The sequence below is a fragment of the Aulonocara sp. 'chitande type north' Nkhata Bay genome, linkage group LG23 (assembly GCF_057382095.1).
Source record: "Aulonocara sp. 'chitande type north' Nkhata Bay isolate Kocher_YH1m ecotype deep benthic linkage group LG23, A_spYH_male_GT1.1, whole genome shotgun sequence".
NCBI lineage: Eukaryota > Metazoa > Chordata > Actinopteri > Cichliformes > Cichlidae > Aulonocara > Aulonocara sp. 'chitande type north' Nkhata Bay.
In genome coordinates this window covers 40,944,042-40,962,247 of record NC_141365.1, presented here as the reverse complement: position 1 = coordinate 40,962,247, position 18,206 = coordinate 40,944,042, and the positions used below count along the sequence as shown (strand labels likewise).

The 18,206-nt window shown below is 44.3% G+C and overlaps 1 protein-coding gene across 2 annotated transcripts in view; it reads right to left on the bottom strand.

Annotated features, from left to right (window-relative positions):
• Positions 1–18,206, bottom strand: part of LOC147302420 (partitioning defective 3 homolog B-like) — a 200,050-nt gene that overhangs the window by 27,729 nt on the left and 154,115 nt on the right. For both annotated transcript variants that reach the window (XM_086282053.1, XM_086282054.1), the window contains exon 22: positions 13,621–13,732. In XM_086282053.1, the coding sequence (XP_086138179.1) occupies positions 13,621–13,732 (112 nt within the window). The remainder of the gene's footprint in view (positions 1–13,620; positions 13,733–18,206) is intronic.

Sequence of the window (18,206 nt, the reverse complement as noted above, 5' to 3'; positions counted from 1 at the left end):
ACTTACATGTTGGTGTGCTTTGCTGTCACACCTATCTTCATTCAACATGGATCCTAAACCTGTTCCATGTGTGTTAGTGTGTGTGGCCATGGCAGTGGCCATGGGGCGTTGTTTATTTACTGGGGCCGTGTCCCTGCTCCTGTCTTCCTCTGCGGTTCTGTTAGCCTCCCACTGTTCACTGAAATAACATCCAAATACCCCTGCAAGTGTGTATGTGTATGTGTGTGTGCAGATGGTTTGTGTCCCCTCTTTCCAGGCTATGACGCCTCCAAAAGGCATGTCTTCATGTGTGTAAGAAACAGATTTTTCCCCCTGTGATGTAACCAGAGAGTGCGCACAAGTCTAGAAACAGCCTTAAAGTTCAAACCAGGTTTTTAAAAAAAACCAAAAACAGCAGCATCACTCTGCCAGTTCCCCGTCCAGCTGTGCTGAGTCATGCGTTTGTGCTCTGAGAAGGCATCATCTCCACAGCATGCGTTAAACAGTCCTCTGTTGTTTTCTCCTTCCGGTCACAGATTTTTAGATGTGGGGGTTGACGCCACCGCCGGCGACGGAGTCTTTGATGATTGCATCCAGCTACTCATGCTCTCCAATGGCCTGCTGAAAATGTCGTGAGGTTGATCTGTTTGACCTTCAGATGCTTTGATGCAAGCCCTGCCAACTTCAGGACCTTTAAAGAAGAGGATTACTGCAGTGGTTTGAAGGGGTCAGTTTAGAAAAAACAAAACCCAAAAACTCGTTTATCCTGATGTATCTCTACGTGCATTTTTCTTTCTTATATTTTGTCCAGGCTTTTCCAGATTTTTTTTAGTTCCAAAAACAATTAATGGGATTGGAAAAATCCACAGAAGAGTGTTTTCCCCCCCCCAAAAAAACATTGTTCCTTGTATGATGGAGCTTTAGCAGAAGCTACCTAGAAGCCAACTCCCTCTAACTCTCTCTGGAAATTTAGCAAAGAAGCAATTTCCTCTGCAGAGTGCAGTACTTGCAGATGTTTGCCAGCACTGCATCCTCTTGGCCCATGATGTCCCTTTCGCCTCCCAGCTCACTGCTGGCAGCAATTTTCTTTGTGAAGTACAGACAATGCACAAAACCCCAGATTTTTGGGTGGAAGGGGAGTGATGAAGTGGCCTGTTTAGTGTTCCAGCCACTTGATTTAAAAGTCAATTAGGAAGACGCTCAGAGCCTTAAGTGATGAAATAAATCACGCTTATCCTTTTAGATTCCTCTATAGAAATATGACTTTATGAACAACAAGTGCCTGCATCTAATGCCTCCTTTTTTAGAGGTAAAAGCTTGAAATATAAAAAGAAAAAAAAACTGTAAGAACTTGACATTACCTTGAAAATGCAGGTACTACAACAAAAATGCCCATTGTGCACATTGGCACCTTTGAGAGGAATGGTGTCATGATTTAAAACGACGGCGGAAATGTGACCTCAGCGGAGACAACACAAACACGTAGCTGACCCTGTCGAAACTCCATCTTCTTAAATCTAAACATAGCGCGGTGAAGTGCTTTGAAGTGAGAGTGGGCACGAGCACTGAGGAGAACGGGAGATTTTTATCAGCTCGCAGACAGATCACACTCTGCAGTTTGCCCGTAGGCCACAGACGAGCTGTGGGGATAAAGACAGACACCAAATAAGTCCCTGTAGGCCTTTGCTGGCCCAGATGGAGAAGCGGGAGAGAGGGAGGGGGAAAAAAGAAAAGAAAAAAAAAAATCACCCGGTTGCTGTGCAGCATTGGAATGAAGTGACTTAAAACAAAAAAAGAAGCGAGAGGGAAACGTGGAGCCTCAGGGATGAGCTGGAGAGACAAGGACAGAGGAGGAGGAGTCCGTGGATGGAATCACTCATTGTGACTTTGTAGGGAGAAAAGCGGGAGAAAGGTGTTATACGTGTGTGTGAGAATTCTTGATAGCAGCGGGTAGAAACATAATGCTGGAACGAGCTGTTCAACTCTTGTCTTTGTCTCCCAGGAGTGTGAACAGAAGTTCAGCCGGTGCTCGAGTCTGAGTCGGTGCGCTTCGGAGATGCTGGAACAGGGAGTGCTCATATGTGTACCAATCAAGCAATGGCCAAGAAAGCGGACGATGTCAAACAATACACAACACCCGCTGACCTGCTCAGACTGTGAAATTTCAGAAAGAGCACCGAATGAGCATGCCGATTGTGCGAGGCCTAATGGGAATTTGGATAAACCAGAGCAAAGAAAAAGAGTTTTCCAACTTTTTTTTTCCATAATTATACAAGGTATGAGATATTGCATAACCCACTCATTTATCTTGGATTAAGACCTAAAGGTAAGCCCTAATACAAACACAGGCATGGACATTTTGAGGGACAGAGAGGTGACGGCTAGGCTGCAAAGTGTTTGCTCGGCTTGGTGCCTTAAGAGGCATTTTTATTGCAATCATTGCATAATAACTATGATTTGCTGCAGTTAATTTCACAGGAAAAATCTTATTTTTCATTTGCATGCTACCATTTAACTGTGTGTCTGTGCATTGAACCCATATCTACTGATGCACCTTGCTAACCAATCTAGCTAGTGTTAGCTGTTGGACATCCTTTTTCCTGCTTGAAGCTTTAAGGTGGTGGTCCACAAACCAGAGTGTGATATAACATTGGCAGCATTCATCTTTTACATGCAGATTATGGGATGGAGAGATAATTGCTCCACAGTAGTCTTTTTTCCCCTTTGCTTTTGCAAGGGGATCACAATGGAAAATCAACAGCCTTTTTCAAGCTGATGTACTCTGTCAAAAAGCTAACATGCTAACATTTTGCAAGTACGTACTGTCCTCCCCTAATGTCCCCGTGACCTTCTGGGGGCTAGTAAAGATGACTTTTAACTGGAAACAGTTCAATTTTACTTGTTTGCAGAATATTCATGAATCACAATTTCCCGATAATTCCTTGTTCTGGAAGAGCTCATGGTATAAGTGCAACCGGCAATCACATTTGCATTGCAAACCAGTGAATTATCTCACCTCAGTGGAAAGGAATAAAACGATCTGACAAGGCTGAAAGCTGGACTAAATGGCTTGTAAGAAGGGGCAATCTCTGCAGCACATCCTTCCCGTTATAATTATCACATCAAGCCCTGCATTAACAAAGAACAGTCTCCTGTAAGCCTCGCCTCCCGAGTCATTTCTCCTCTGTCATTTCATCCTGTTCGGTCTGTTTTCCAGTAGCTGGGCACAGTAGCTTGTTCGATGTTATTCTGGGCTGCGTGATCCAAACACTAACTTGTGGTGGGGCCTGTGTAATTTTATGAGCCAGAATAGCAGCCTGGTCCACAGTTAGAGTTAGGGACCAACAGGCACTCTTTAATCAGCGCAGGGCTCAACTGTTGTACAGGATAAGACGGGCGTGTGTGTGTATAACAGAAAATCTAGAGTGTGTTTTACGGTTAAGGGTGCGAGAGTGATCTCAGAGGGGGTTAAAAGGAAACCAGGATGAGAAGACTGCATGTCTTGTAATTACTGAATTATGGGATTCTCCTCAAAAAGTTTTGTGTGTTCGCTGCCAGCCTGGATTTGGCTGCAGCCTCCTGCAGTGAAATGAACTCTGAAAACAGCTTCAGTCTGGCCAAAGCTGAGGTTTGCAGCCCTTTGATGATGATTGTGAGTGTGTGTGTGTGTGTTTGCCTGCTTATGCGTGTCTAGACTTGTTTCTTTTGCATGGTTGATTGTGAGCTGTGTGGGTTTTATGTGTTTGTGGCATGTTACCTCTTAAAAGTCGGTAATAAAATGTGACTGAGCGGGTGTTCATACATATGTGCATGTTGGCTTCTGTGCAGTTTATGCATTTGTTTCCTTAGTAATTATTGTGCAGTGCACTGTGATTAAATGTGTACACGTTCAGGAGGTTTATGCTCGGGATGGACCGATCTGACTTCACACTGAGATTTTGCCTTCAAGTATCCACCAGTACTGTGTACTGATCTGATTCTTGTGTTAAGCTAATATGCTGCACTGCTTACTCTGAAGAATCATTAATTTCTTTGGCATCACCGACAGGGTAAGGGAGTGTTCTGATGTGTAGTAGACACTTTTCAGGCTCTCCAGGTGCCAGCTAGAATGTTAAATGTTTAAATGTAAGAAGTGTCACTTATCTGGAAGTGTTGAACAGACCATAAGCTTTCTAGAGCAGTGTCCATTTAACAGATGAGACCAAAGTGGACATGTCTGGCTGTGATATCAGCATAAACACCTCACAGAAACTGTTAAGCATGGAGGTGGAGGGGTGATGATTTGGGTGCGTTTTGTAGCCAAACACTGCAGCAAATCTGCAACAGAATGGTTGAAAAAAGGAACGAATCCCAAAGCCCAGAGCTCAGCTTGATTGACAGCATAAAAAAAATCCGTATTTAAACAATTGCCCGGATGTGGTGGGGCCACAATTCCTCAATATGATGGGAGATACTGGTGAATTCACACAGAACATGATGAATCCATGTTATTACTGGTAACAGTGGTTCTACAAGCTGTTAGCTTAGCTTTTGCTGAATAAATACCGATGAGTTGTAATATGCCGTGTGTTGTTGGTCATTCAGGTTATATTTATTTACCTAATTTTAAACCTGGGAGGGACCACATCATTTTTTATTGCGTCCAGACTTCTTCTCTGTTTCCTCATTTTCACAGTGCAGGTGCAGGAACAGCACAAACTCACACACACATGCGCACACGCACAGGGCATATGCTAACCTGATTAACACTAACATTAGTCTGACATTAGTGCAGCCTCCTTCCGAGAAACACCCCCGGACCAGCTGCTCGCGCTCTCACTTGCTCACCTTCTCCAACATGCACAAACTAGCATCTCAGCCTCGTTCACCCTCTCTTTTCTTTACAAACCGACATTTCTAATATTTTACCTGAAATGTTTCTAATTAACTGACCAGTACAGAGCCGAGCAAGAAGGAGAGGCAGAGAGACTGCACGCATGGGATGAAAACAAAGCTTTGACAACTACACTGCCTCGTGCATTACACAACCGCTCCCTTGTTCTGCTGAGCAAGGAGACTTCATTCCTAGCCTTCTATTAAAGTCCAGCTTTAAAAAAAGGGATGTGAAAATGAGGTTTATATATATATATGTGTGTATTATTATTACTGAGAGGAAGAAAAGCCTCTGGACCTCTGAGTGGGCGGCTGTTGTGCGTGTTCGACTGACAGCTGAGACAGCAGGGGGGCAAAGACACATTATACTTTAGGTTACAAGCCAAGGAAATACAACAATTTGTCAGCAGCGTTATAGAAGACAGGACTTTAACCAGTGATTTATAAGCCTGGCGGCCAAAAAAAGCCTGAATTGACCCCCGTTGAGCTTAGACATCAGGAAATTAGTTTTTTTTCTTAACACAAAGACTATAGCAAGCCTGGAAAGGTTGGCAACAACCAGATATAAAGGTTAAAAGTGATACTTTCAGCTGATGCTTAACTGATGTCAGTCGATCTATGTTCACTAATTATAGTAAGCTACATTATCCCTTGCTGTATATGTGCAACGTTAATGGTTTGTTGCTCTCATAGAAAACTGTGGTCGGAATTCCAGGACGATCCCTATTAAAACTCCAAACTGACTGTTCCTGGTTCACTTTTCCACTCAAGAGCCTTTTCTTTTCTTTTGTTTTTTAAAATAAGGATCATTTTGAATAAGGAGTTGGTGAGAAAATGCTCACACAAGAGGTTTTTTTAATCTAAATTAATTTTGTGGGTTTTTTCTGGGTTGTTGGTCGGCTGGAGGCCAGCGCCACCATCAGCCTGACAGAACGACCGTGTTTACTGCTTTATTCCAAATGAAATGTTTTGATTGGCCATAAGCCAAAATGTATACGCTCTGTCATTTATTTTTATTTCTTCCCTTTACGCAGTGATTTTCCTCTCAGAAGGAGAACATGACAAATCATTTCCAAAACAAATCCGTGTGCTGTGGCAGGAAAACGCACTGAAATATGAATTTAGAGGAACTTCCGAGCATTAATGCATCCCTAATGGAAAATTTAGAGATGGAGTAAAGATAAAGCTCAAGGACACTACAGCAGGGCGGATGCTTGTTTAAATCTCTAACAACTAAGACCGCGCAGGCTACACTTTACACTGTCAAACCATCGTTTCTTCATTCTCCTCTTTAGCTCAAATTCTTTAGTCTTTTATGTCAATGCCTCCATGTGTCTGTCAGTTCCTCTATCCCATCTGTCTCCTCGTCGTGCCAATCCAGATCCTCCTATTAGATGTCCTATTTTTCATCCTTCCCATTTTCCCCCTAAGGAGCTTCTTTAAGCCTCTCTGACTCTGCTCTGCAGCTTTGTCATGTTCTTAGTTTTAGTTCCTTTTTGTTTTTCATAAAAATAAAAAAGTTCTCTCTTGCGCCGTCACTTCCCTGCTGCTACTCTCCTCCTCCTCTCACATCCTCTCCCTCATTCATTTGCTCCCTCAGGCCTCCTTCCCCCTTGTGTGTTTAGAAGCAGGTTTCTGCAGGCCTTCATCACAGCGTCTCCAGCAGCAGGCGAACAGCGGGACGAGTGAGAGAGCGGGCCAGAGTTGTTCATAGCACAGGGTGTGCGGTAAGAGCGTGCGCTTGTCAGGTGAAAGCTGTGATGGACAGTCAGTGAGGCACAGTGGGAGCCTCCAGTAAATAAACTACACATCAGCCCACAGATACAGAACCTGCAGATACAGTTGCAAGTCTGTTAACGCAACACTTTGACAACTGCCATTGACTTTATTTCTTAGAACGAGGTGCTTTTTCTCCCCCCTAAAAGTAAGCTTTTAGATCATCTCACTGGTGAAGATCATTAGGACTATGGGCACAAAAACCACTGGGGGCTTGTGCCTGTGGGCATGAAGAGGCCCTCGCACATCACCAGCGCCTGAATGCGTGTGCGCACACGTCCACGAACGAGTGTGTGCGCGCGCGCAAGTGTGTGTGTACGCCATCTATCACCGTGACAGGCTGGTGCGTGTTTACTTAATGATGTGGGGGTTTATTTATGAAGTGATGGCCGACGTGTGGGAGGGAGAGGGAAAAGTGAGAGAGGGGGAGAGATTGAGACAGCCTGAGGATGTGACATTAAAATATCATCAAGGTGATGGATGTCCGTGCACACAACATTAGAGAGAAGTACAAAAACAAAAAAAAGAAAAAAGCAGCTGCGCAATGGATGACAAGTCGTATCTGGACTTGTGCGAGCATTTTTCCGTGTGTGTTTCATAATGACTCCGAGTGTGTAGTCGCGAGTGTGGTTTTCGGGGACTTCTGTGTTCATTAAGGTGTCACATGTGCTGCCGCTGTTGTTTATGGTTCACAGGGTAACGAGTTGAAGATAAGATGCACGAGTTCCTGCGTACGTGTATGGGTGTGTGCGCCTCCTGTATGTGTGCCCGTGTGTCTTTGTTAGACTGGGCAAACAGGATTCTGGCACGCTGCGTTACCATTCATTTTGGCATGGTCACATACACTATAATGTACATTTCCATTATAATAAACCTGACAGAGAGAAAAAAGACACTGAGGTGAATAAGCGGTCTGGGTCAGTGCACCAGCTGTAGACTTTGTAGGACATCCAAAAAGAACCACTAGGGGGCAAACAAATAGGCCAAAAGGGAGAACGAGTGAGGACAAAAAGAGAGAACTAGACATGGACTGGCTTTTGTACTCAAACACTCAAAGTGCTTTAGACTACAAACCACTTTTCCATTCACTTAAACACTGGAGCCACCAAGCGTCTCATATTTTATCATCTGGCATTTTAAAAGTTTCCCGTAAAATGTTTTTAAATAAACCCCCATCATCTCATGTTTCATGATTTTTGTCAAAAAAGGTTTTTCCATCATGGTGTGAATTATGGCGTGTGTGCAGAGGATGTGCGCACATATAGATATGACGAAAACCGGGCGTGTTGCTGGCTGTGTGGAACAGACGGACAACCATAGCTGAGCTAATCAGAGAGTCCAGAGTGTGGAGAACTAATCCGAGCAAATCTAGAGCTGACCGATGCACTTTCACTGTTCTACTTTTATAGTAATGAATTTCTTAAAATGAGTTTCTCGTTTTGATGTAGCCAACTGTGCGGTTACATTTATAATGTCGGCAACGAGCTGCTCAAACTGTTACACAGTGAGCGCTCTGTTTTTATACCCTCTTATCATACCAGTTATCCAGCATTCATTTTTAACTAATTTAATAATGTTCTTCTTCTTCCATAAGTTTTTCATTATTCAGACGTGCTTGTGACTGTGTTGCTTGTTTATTAGCGACATGTACGACATATTTTAAATTGGAATCATCTGTAAAACCAATAAAACCCCTAAAACTGAAGATACTGAAACCAAATGCTGTGAGGTGACAGTCCTCAACAATGCATGGCAATGTCGAGCAAGAAAGAACGAGAGCAAACGAGAAGGAAACAAGATAGGAAATTGGAGGATAATCAAAGTAAAATGACTAAAATACAAGTGCAACAACCATGTCATTTACCTCCACCCTAAAACAATCAGACAAAAAGAGTGTTGAAACCAACCCAAACACACCCGAAGATCCGATCCAACATTAGGCCGCTTAAACTGAGTTGTTACACAAGCTGAAGTAGGACTTTCACAGTCTCGTGCTAGAAAGCTCAAGTCTCACCACATCACAAAACTGAATGTCACACAACACAGTCAGAGCTTTACGCCAAAATCCACTTGAATATTAGATCATTAGATTATGATGTCATCAGGGGTGTCGTAGCAACAAGCGGAGTCAACAAATTTATAAGCCCATGTGCAGCGCGGCGAGTTAAGCTGATATATTATTGCCTTTATCGAACTATAATAAACAACCATGTCAAGAGAAGTCTCTGCAACAGCTGACTGATCTTACAGAACAAAGAAGTCTAAAAAAAGAAACTTCTCGTGTACTTTTGTGGCTTAATTGGCCATCAAGACATTAAAGGGAGCCTATCATTAGCATACGGAGAAAACAGAGAGAGTGGGGACAGTGTGATTGGCATAATTACAAGTGTGACCTATCCACAGACAGGGAACATGAAGGACGGGTCAAATTAGAGACAGATAGACAGGAACACAGAGGAAGCAGGGTTGGAGGAAAGAAATGAGAAAGCGACACGAAGCCCTTTTTGAAGACCAGATTTAACCGCATGGGCGTGCTCACATATACACACAAAGGCAGTGACACAGACCCGCGCGATGAACTCCACCTCTAAACCGTGCACGCTGGGAAAAACTACAATAAACAAAGACACGAATAGATATTGTAACCATAGTCTTTGATTCCTGCTTTTGTTTATGTCCGTTTAGGTTAGTGTGGTACCCAGACACACTCACACAGACACACTTATCTTCTCTTTCTAACACACACACAGCTGACAGAAGGAGATGTGTGCTCCTGGCCTTGTGCGGAGAGCTTGGAAAGCCTTTTTAACCATTCAAGGCTGCAGAAAAGGGCCGAGTATAAAAGAGCAGCGTGGCGTGGTAGAAGTGGTGGCAACTAAAAGGCTGATAAAACAAGGCCGTTGTAAGCGAGTGAGTGCCACGCTCAAGCGCTCTGTATTTATGCTCGCCCCATACCACACCTGGATGGGGGAAAAGGCATGGTCAGGATCCTGTTTCTTGACTTTTCCAGTGCCTTTAATACCATCCGGCCCTGTATGCTTCAAGAAAAACTGAACAGGATGGAGGTGGACCCCTGCCTGGTGGCTTGGATCTCCGACTACCTCACCGACAGACCACAGTACGTCAGGCTGAAGGACATCACGTCTGACACTGTGGTCAGCAGCACAGGAGCACCACAGGGAACTGTGCTGTCCCCTCTTCTCTTCACCCTGTACACCTCTGACTTCTGCTACAACTCTGAATTATGCCACATTCAGAAGTTTGCAGACGACACAGCCATCATGGGGTGTATCTGGGATGATCAGGAAGAGGAGTACAGAAGTCTGGTGAGGAACTTTGTCGCATGGAGTCACACAAACCACCTGCAACTCAACACCTCAAAGACTAAGGAACTGGTTGTGGACTTCGGGAGGTCTAGAGCAGGTCCACTGCCGGTTCAGATAGAGGGGGAGGAGGTGGAGGTGGTCAACAAGTACAAGTACCTCGGGCTGTGGGTGGACAATAAACTGGACTGGTCATGCAACACAGAGCACCTGTATAAAAAAGCCCAAAGCCGACTGTACTTCCTCAGGAGGCTGAGGTCTTTTAACATCTGCAGGAAGCTCCTGAGGATGTTTTACCAGTCAGTGGTTGCTGGAGTACTTTTCTATGCTGTGGTGTGCTGGGGGAGCAGCACAGCAAAGAGGGACTCATGCAGGCTGGAGAAACTGATCAGGAGGGCTAGCTCTGTGGTCGGCATGAAGCTGGACACTCTGGTGACAGTGGCAGAGAAAAGGACATTAAAGAAACTGATGGACATTATGGACAATGCCAGGCATCCTCTGCACACGGCCATTAACCACCAGAAGAGTCTGTTCAGTGACAGGTTGCTTCTCCCAAAGACAAGAACTAACAGACTTAAAAACTCCTTTGTCCCACACGCCATCAAACTGTTTAACTCCTCTCTGGAGGGGAGAGGGAGGGGAAACAGGAGGACAAAGGAGGGGGGAACAACTAAGCTGTAGTGCCTCTTCACCTCACTGTGCAATACCTTTTGTGCAATACTTTTGTAAATAGTCAACAGTGCAATAGACCTCAATACTTGAAATGTGCAATTCACTTGTATTTTTATTTTTATTCCTATTTATTCTATTTATCCCCTTCGTATATTTTATTTATATTGTCTCTGTATTTATATATATGTGTGTGTGTATAACTCTGTAACTTCTGTCGGTGCTGTGCTTTTTTGGAAATCGAATTTCCCAGAGGAACCCACCCGAGGGATTAATAAAGTTCTGTCTTATCTTATCTTATCTTACCATCGAGAGAGAAAGTAAGGTAAGAAGGTGAATGTGCAGCAATATCCTGAAGGGGGAGGGGTGGGGGTTCTGAGATAGCATGGAACTGCAATAGCGGTGTATGGCAATAATGTATCAACACAGGGACACCAAATATTGATATTTTATTATTAATTATTTAGTTATTATTCCGGGAACTGAGCAGACTCATCATCTCAACCAAAAAACTACCCAACGCTGGACGCGGTTAGCTTGACAAAGCTTACGCCTAATTCAGAGCAAGCTAACGGCTCAGTCACACAACTAATGATAGGACAGCGAGCTCCCTACAGCTACTGAAATAAACAAAGAAATAAAACTAAACTGGTGGCTGGACGGTGATTGTAATTTTTTTCATGTTCTGTGAACAATCGCAACTCGTGGTGACTGAATGGCTGCCCAGACTTTCAGGGTGTTGCACACTTTTGACCACAAGGTGATTGCACAGGTTGCAACCTTTCTGCAAACAGTTGCAGCCGGACTTGGAATGACTGCCATCACTCTCAGAGACGTTGTCCAAAGTTTTAAAATAATTGCAGTCAAATTTATAAATACAGACTTTGTCAATGAGAACAACTCGAGAGAACTCGACTCAGCTGGCTTTAGTAATATTACTATAGAACCGGACGGTGCTGAGTGCAAATGTAATAGCTGACATCGTATTGTGAGATGTCTGGTGATTCCCACTTCATATATCCCGATGATCACATGACATAAGGACTGCTGATCAACTTTTTTCAGCTCCCGAAAGTGAACAACACAAACACAACAGGGCTTAATTATGTCTTACACTTGTCTCATGCTGGTATTTTAAAGTGGAGGATAATTCTTTTGTTTTCTCAAAACAGTGAATTTAGATTTAGATTTAAAATAAAAGAGATTTGTACAAAATGAAACTTAAAGCGGTTACTGAGGTGTTCTCTGGAGTAGATTAAATCAAGTCCCATAAACTAATGGGAATACATTATTGTCTTTACTCGATAATTTAGTCTACTTTGGATAATCTTACATCTCTAACAGAACATTTCCATTGGCCAAACACACCGTCTCTGTGATTGTACTGAAGTTTGGTTAATTATTAAACCAAAGAGTATTATGTTAAGTTTTTCACCTTTACTGGATACTGAATTATATTACAGATTGGACGAGCGATGCAGGGGAAGAGCAGTGACTGAAGCAGAAACCCGCTCCTCTGGGGGAGGTACCTGTTTGACATGCGCTCTAACCACTCAGCCATCAAACATAACCTGTGTGCCACAAAAAGAAAAGGAGGAAAATCAGAGAGCAGAAGTTTCATGAGCAAACAGAAGCAACTTCAGTGCAAAGGAGAGGTTAAAGCAGAGTGCAGGAAATCTGTGCAAACAGCCGTACGTCTGAGTGCGAGGAAAGGGGTTTCTGATAGATCTGAACTTGAAAGAAATATAAGAACTAAGCACTCAAGCAATATACTCCATAAAAGCTTAATCGATGTCTGTGAATGTAGTTATATATCATCATGTTATGAATCAAAATATCCTGCCAATATCTTCTTTTTTTATGTTCCCACTAGAATTTCCTTGATGTTTTCCTGTGTCTATTCGCACTACGTGTGTGTGTGTGCTGGTAAGTGCAGTGTTTCATTATCAGTCTCCTCAGGGGAGAAAGCCACTGCTGGTTTCTGCTGTGGACACCGCTGTCTTCTTTTTGGGTAAAAAAAACAACAAACTGATCAGAGGTTGCACCTCATGCTTGCTGCGCTTTAATTGCATCAGAGTTTGGGTACCGACTGAGTCACGGTGATCCGAGGCAGAAACACATGCTGCATAGGGATGCGTAATGAGTGACAAAGCCCCTCGGGCCTCAGAGACAGCTACTGTGGCGTGTGTCTGAGAGTGCCTAATGAAGACTGGTTCACGGGGCTTCATTGCTCAATAGACACAGACTACAACAAGTGAGGACGTGAACGCGGCGGGAGGCCGGTTGTATCAGACGATTTTGTTGCGGCGATGCGGTCAGTAAATCCATATTTCCCAGATGCCTCTGCTTCTCTCCTCGCGTTACCTAATGAAAGCCAAATCTCGCTCAGTGGAAATGCCGTGGCGAGATTCAGCGATTCTGATTTGGATCAAAGTGTGATTTTCTGCATCTTTGGGCTCGCTATTAAAAAAATCCCTTTTTAAAATGCTTTATAAATGGCTATTGATTTCCATGGCGAGTATGCCGAGTTTGGGAGTGTACAGAGGTAAATGAAATGATTCCTCAGGCCGGATCAATACAGGTTCAGGGACATTTAGCAGTGCAGTCTGGTTGGGAGAGGCAACAATCAGGGATTTCAGGCCTTTGTAGAACAGAAAAGGGGGGGTGAGGGGTGGAGAGAAGGAAAAGCAATAGGAAACAAAAGAAAGAGATAAAGCGGAGCTAAAAGAAAGGTGGGATGGAAATGTCACCAGTCTAATAGATCTCTCCATATACCAAATGAAGAGGAAAGCGGGCAGCTCCTCGATGGCACACAGGCCCCTCAAATGTTAACAAGAAGCTGAAATCAGCCTGAGAACAACACACGGGAAAACACAGTGGTCTCTCAGGAGTGCTTTGGAAAGAAGCACACACTGATATACACTCTTCATTTCACCATCTTTTAAACTGGTGTCCAGTTTAAACCAACTACAACACCCCCAAAAAAAGCACGCACACTCACCCGGTTTGGATCATACTCCAGGATTCGGCGCCGTGCGGCGTCTAGCTCCTCGTAACCCGGGGCGGCTCGGGCTTGCGTGTACTCCCTGCGCATTCCATGGAGACGCTGATCACTGCAGAGACGAGCACAACAGGAAGGGTTAATAATCGCAAACACACACTATTATGGAGAGAAGCAACAAAAAAAACCTAAACAAAATAAGACAAAAAAAAATAAAAAATCTTTTTTTTAAATCTCCTTTGCAGGATGAAGAGCCGAGCATCCAACACAGGTGGGAATTCAGAAGTGAAGCAAGAAGGCAGGTGGCACATATTCAGCTTAATCTTTTGTTAAAGCCGCCGATGTTCTTTGGCTTCATGATGACAAGCCCTGACTGCACAGGAAGACTGACGGGCAAGACAGAAAATATCCACAAAGACATCAGTGCCTCTGTTGAACTTTCTTCAGCTGACAGATAAAACCGCAGCGGAGAGAAACGGAGCTGAAACATTTCACGTTTTTTGTCTTTTCACTCTGATGTCACAAAGAGCAACGAGGTGCCATCCCGGATTCAGATACAGACAAATCAACCACCCAAAAGGTGAGGCCGAACCCGACCTAGAGGTCACCAAAAGGCAAAAAACAAAAAAGAAGAATACATAGGCCCCACAAAAGTGCAAGCGACTGCCAGCGAGGAGATATGAACGAGACAGAATGGGGACAAAACTTAAAGAGAAACATCATCATGCTCACTGGACCTTAATGCCAGATAAGCCTCACACACCTGGCACTACAGAGTCGGGCGCACACAAACAAGCGTGAGGACGCGCGCGCACACCAAAGGCAACAGACGGTTTGCGCCTGAGCGAGCACAATCCTTCGGGATGTGCTACCAAAGTGCGACACAGTGCTGTCGTTTATCTGTGTTTACTGGCTGCAGCGGGAACGGGTATCTAATATTGACACTGATATGCAGTTCGTTTGCCATTTCTATGTCCTCGGGAGATACACGCCTTGAGAAGGTGTTCAAACTCGGGAGGGAAAAACAGAATAGGAAGAGCAACTTTCCTTCAAAACCACCCCACACATCTGTAAAACTCGAATGCCCTCAGCAGCCTCGCGAGGCCAACCTTTTTGTCCGACAAAACTCCCACGCACCCTTTATTACACGTGTGTAACGCCGTCTAATGGTCTGACCTCCAGGCAGACCATTAGACCAAACCGGAGCAAAGGAGAGAGGGAGAGTGCGCGCGAGAGGCAGAGGTTCATTAGTGAAGTACATAGATTACGTGTTTAAGTCTCTCTTGTGACCCTGCCTTTAATTAGAAAATCAGGCTGAGACGTGTGTGTGTGTGTGTGTGTGTGTGTGTGTGTGTGTGTGTGTGTGTACACCAAATATCTGTAATGTACAAATGGGTGATTGATCCTTATAATTTGGTATGCGGGACACACAGTGACAATGTGATTGTGCCTGGGTATACATGTCTTCAACTTAAGGGGGAGAGAAAGCCGAGTCTCTCTCTCACACACACACATTCTCGTTTTGATATCGCAGTGAGGACATCTAATTGACATAATGCTTTCCCTAGCCGCTTACCCTAACCCTAACCATCAAAAATGAATACCTAATCCTAACCCTCAGCCTAAAATTAACCATAACCTAACTGTAACACTGACACTAAAACCACATTTTAAGTCTCAAAAATGCCTTCAAACTCGTGACGACCGGCACTTGTGTCCTCATAAGTGATGTTTGGTCCTCACAAGTATGGTAACATTCCAATTTTTGGTCCCCACAAAGATGCCTAAACAGACACACACACACACACACTCCCGTGTCAGTATGTTGGTGTGCACACTGTTGTTGTCGTTGTTCTGTGCGCGCGTGCGTCCTCTGCCAACGAGTCCCTGTCAACACTTCGGGCGCAAAACTCGATCCTAACTTGCTGCCATGAGGAAAATAACTTTCCGAAAGTTTCCGTGCTGTTATGAAACGCCAGCGCAGATGCTTCCGTTTTATGAAGATGGATATCGGAGGCGGCATTACTCCCAGTACCGCACTAATTGTTGCTTCTTCAGATTGGTTTAATGGCTGGTTTCAATGCACAGTTAATCAATACTCATCTCAGTTTCCCCCCCAAGTGTCCCACAGACAACCTTGCTATTAAGATATTCACATTTCATCTCTTGCATTTTTCTTTTTATTCACTTACTGCTAGCTTTTTAGTAGTCTTACCCTCTGCCGCCCATCACGCAAACACACAAACAAACAGACCCGTGGAGAATAAATGCACACGGCCAAGTTAAGACTTTTTTTTTTCCCTTTTCATGCCACCCCTCTTCTAGCGATCCCATTAGCCAATCCCTGGGCCCGTAATTAGGCCTGCCATTTTGATTGAGCGTGCGTGTCGCTCTCCAAATGAAACAACACTGTAATTATCTCATTATGCTGCGGCCTCCATCACTGACAACGCCAAATATTATCATATTAATGGCTGAAGACAGACGCTGATTCTGGATAAAACATTAGATGAGGGTGGATGGGTGCGGGGGGGTGCAGGAGAGGCTGGAGGTTTGCGAAGTAGCGGTTTGATGGGCTGACAATTCGAGCAGGCTGCTTTCCAAACAGTGAAAGAAGAGGTTCAGAGGGATTAATGAGTGGCTGTACACGCACGCACATTTGCTTGTCCTGTCCTATATACGTGTGTTAAAAGAGACGGACAGGTAAGCTACCCCGTTGTCATCAGCAGCTAATAACTGCTGCAGTCTGCCGGCCCGAGGCCAGAGCCATTCAGCTCAGTTGTTCTAAGCCTTAGCGAGCACAGTTTTTCTCTAATGTGACACAGGACTGTTAATGACATCAAGGCACTGAAATGAGTTACCCTCCAGTTGAGAAACAGGGCTGGCATTCCTCAGATTTGAAGTAATCTGGGAAAACCTTTTATGAACTTTTCTATTATTTATGGCTTAATTAGAGAAGCAACACTGCGACTGTGGTTATTTGAAAAGTCACTCAGCCTCGCCCATCATGTACTGTTGCCTAGCATTACTCAAATGACTTCGACTGCCTTTTTTCTTACAAAGAAAGAAAGAAAGGAAAGGAAACTGAAGAAACATTCCCAAATTAAATTTGGCCCTTGAAGCTTGAGTCCTTGTGAAGTGCTGCTCCACACCCAGTGCTCCTGCTACATTTGGATCCCATCCTGGAAGTCCTGATCTGACCACACGGACGTTTATGATTTCACAGCTGCTGTGAGCTCTCTGTGCTGCTACAACATAGACCGAATGGCAGTCTTCAGTGGAAGAGCCTGCACTCTCCTGAGGCAAGGTTCATAATAACACAACAAGCATGAATATCATTTTTCTGACATTCAAAGTGTCAGACTGTCACTGGGGAGTTCTACTGTAACATCCTAAAAGAGCAGAGAGAACATTTGGCTCACAGTGCCTTCATTCTCTTTTCTAACATGAAATTTAAATCATAGGGTCTCTGTTTAAACGGGGACTTCTATGGAGCGATCCACGAGGAACCTTAGCAGCAGTGCAAAAAATCATAAGCAGACAAAAAATGAAGAATGGTGGCCAACTTTAAGGTTGACTTTAAATTTACATAGGTACATTTGCAGAAACAATTTTCGGAACCGGGGATGGGTCCACCGAGGGCTGCGGCTTGATCCACGTAAGTCCTGGTCCATGTGGCTTGTTCAGGCTAAGCCTACTGTACCCCTAGCCACCAGGCACTCTTCCCAGATCTGGCTCCAGATTGGGGTCTCAATCCAGGTAAGGTACAGTGGGGCAAAAAAGTATTTAGTCAGCCACCGATTGTGCAAGTTCCCCCACTTAAAATGATGACAGAGGTCAGTAATTTGCACCAGAGGTACACTTCAACTGTGAGAGACAGAATGTGAAAAAAAAATCCATGAATTCACATGGTAGGATTTGTAAAGAATTTATTCGTAAATCAGGGTGGAAAATAAGTATTTGGTCACCTCAAACAAGGAAAATCTCTGGCTCTCACAGACCTGTAACGTCTTCTGTAAGAAGCTTTTCTGTCCCCCACTCGTTACCTGTATGAATGGCACCTGTTTGAACTCATCATCTGTATAAAAGACACCTGTCCACAGCCTCAAACAGTCAGACTCCAAACTCCGCCATGGCCAAAACCAAAGAGCTTTCGAAGGACACCAGGAAAAGTATTGTAGACCTGCACTAGACTGGGAAGAGTGAATCTACAATAGGCAAGCAGCTTGGTGTGAAAAAATCAACTGTGGGAGCAATCATCAGAAAATGGAAGACATACAAGACCACTGATAATCTCCCTCGATCTGGGGCTCCACGCAAGATCTCATCCCGTGGGGTCAAAATGATCATGAGAACGGTGAGCAAAGATCCCAGAACCACACGGGGGGACCTGGTGAATGACCTGCAGAGAGCTGGGACCAAAGTAACAAAGGTCACCATCAGTAACACACTACAACGGCAGGGAATCAAATCCCGCAGTGCCAGACGTGTTCCGCTGCTGAAGCCAGTGCATGTCCAGGCCCGTCTGAAGTTTGCCAGAGAGCACATGGATGATACAGCAGAGGATTGGGAGAATGTCATGTGGT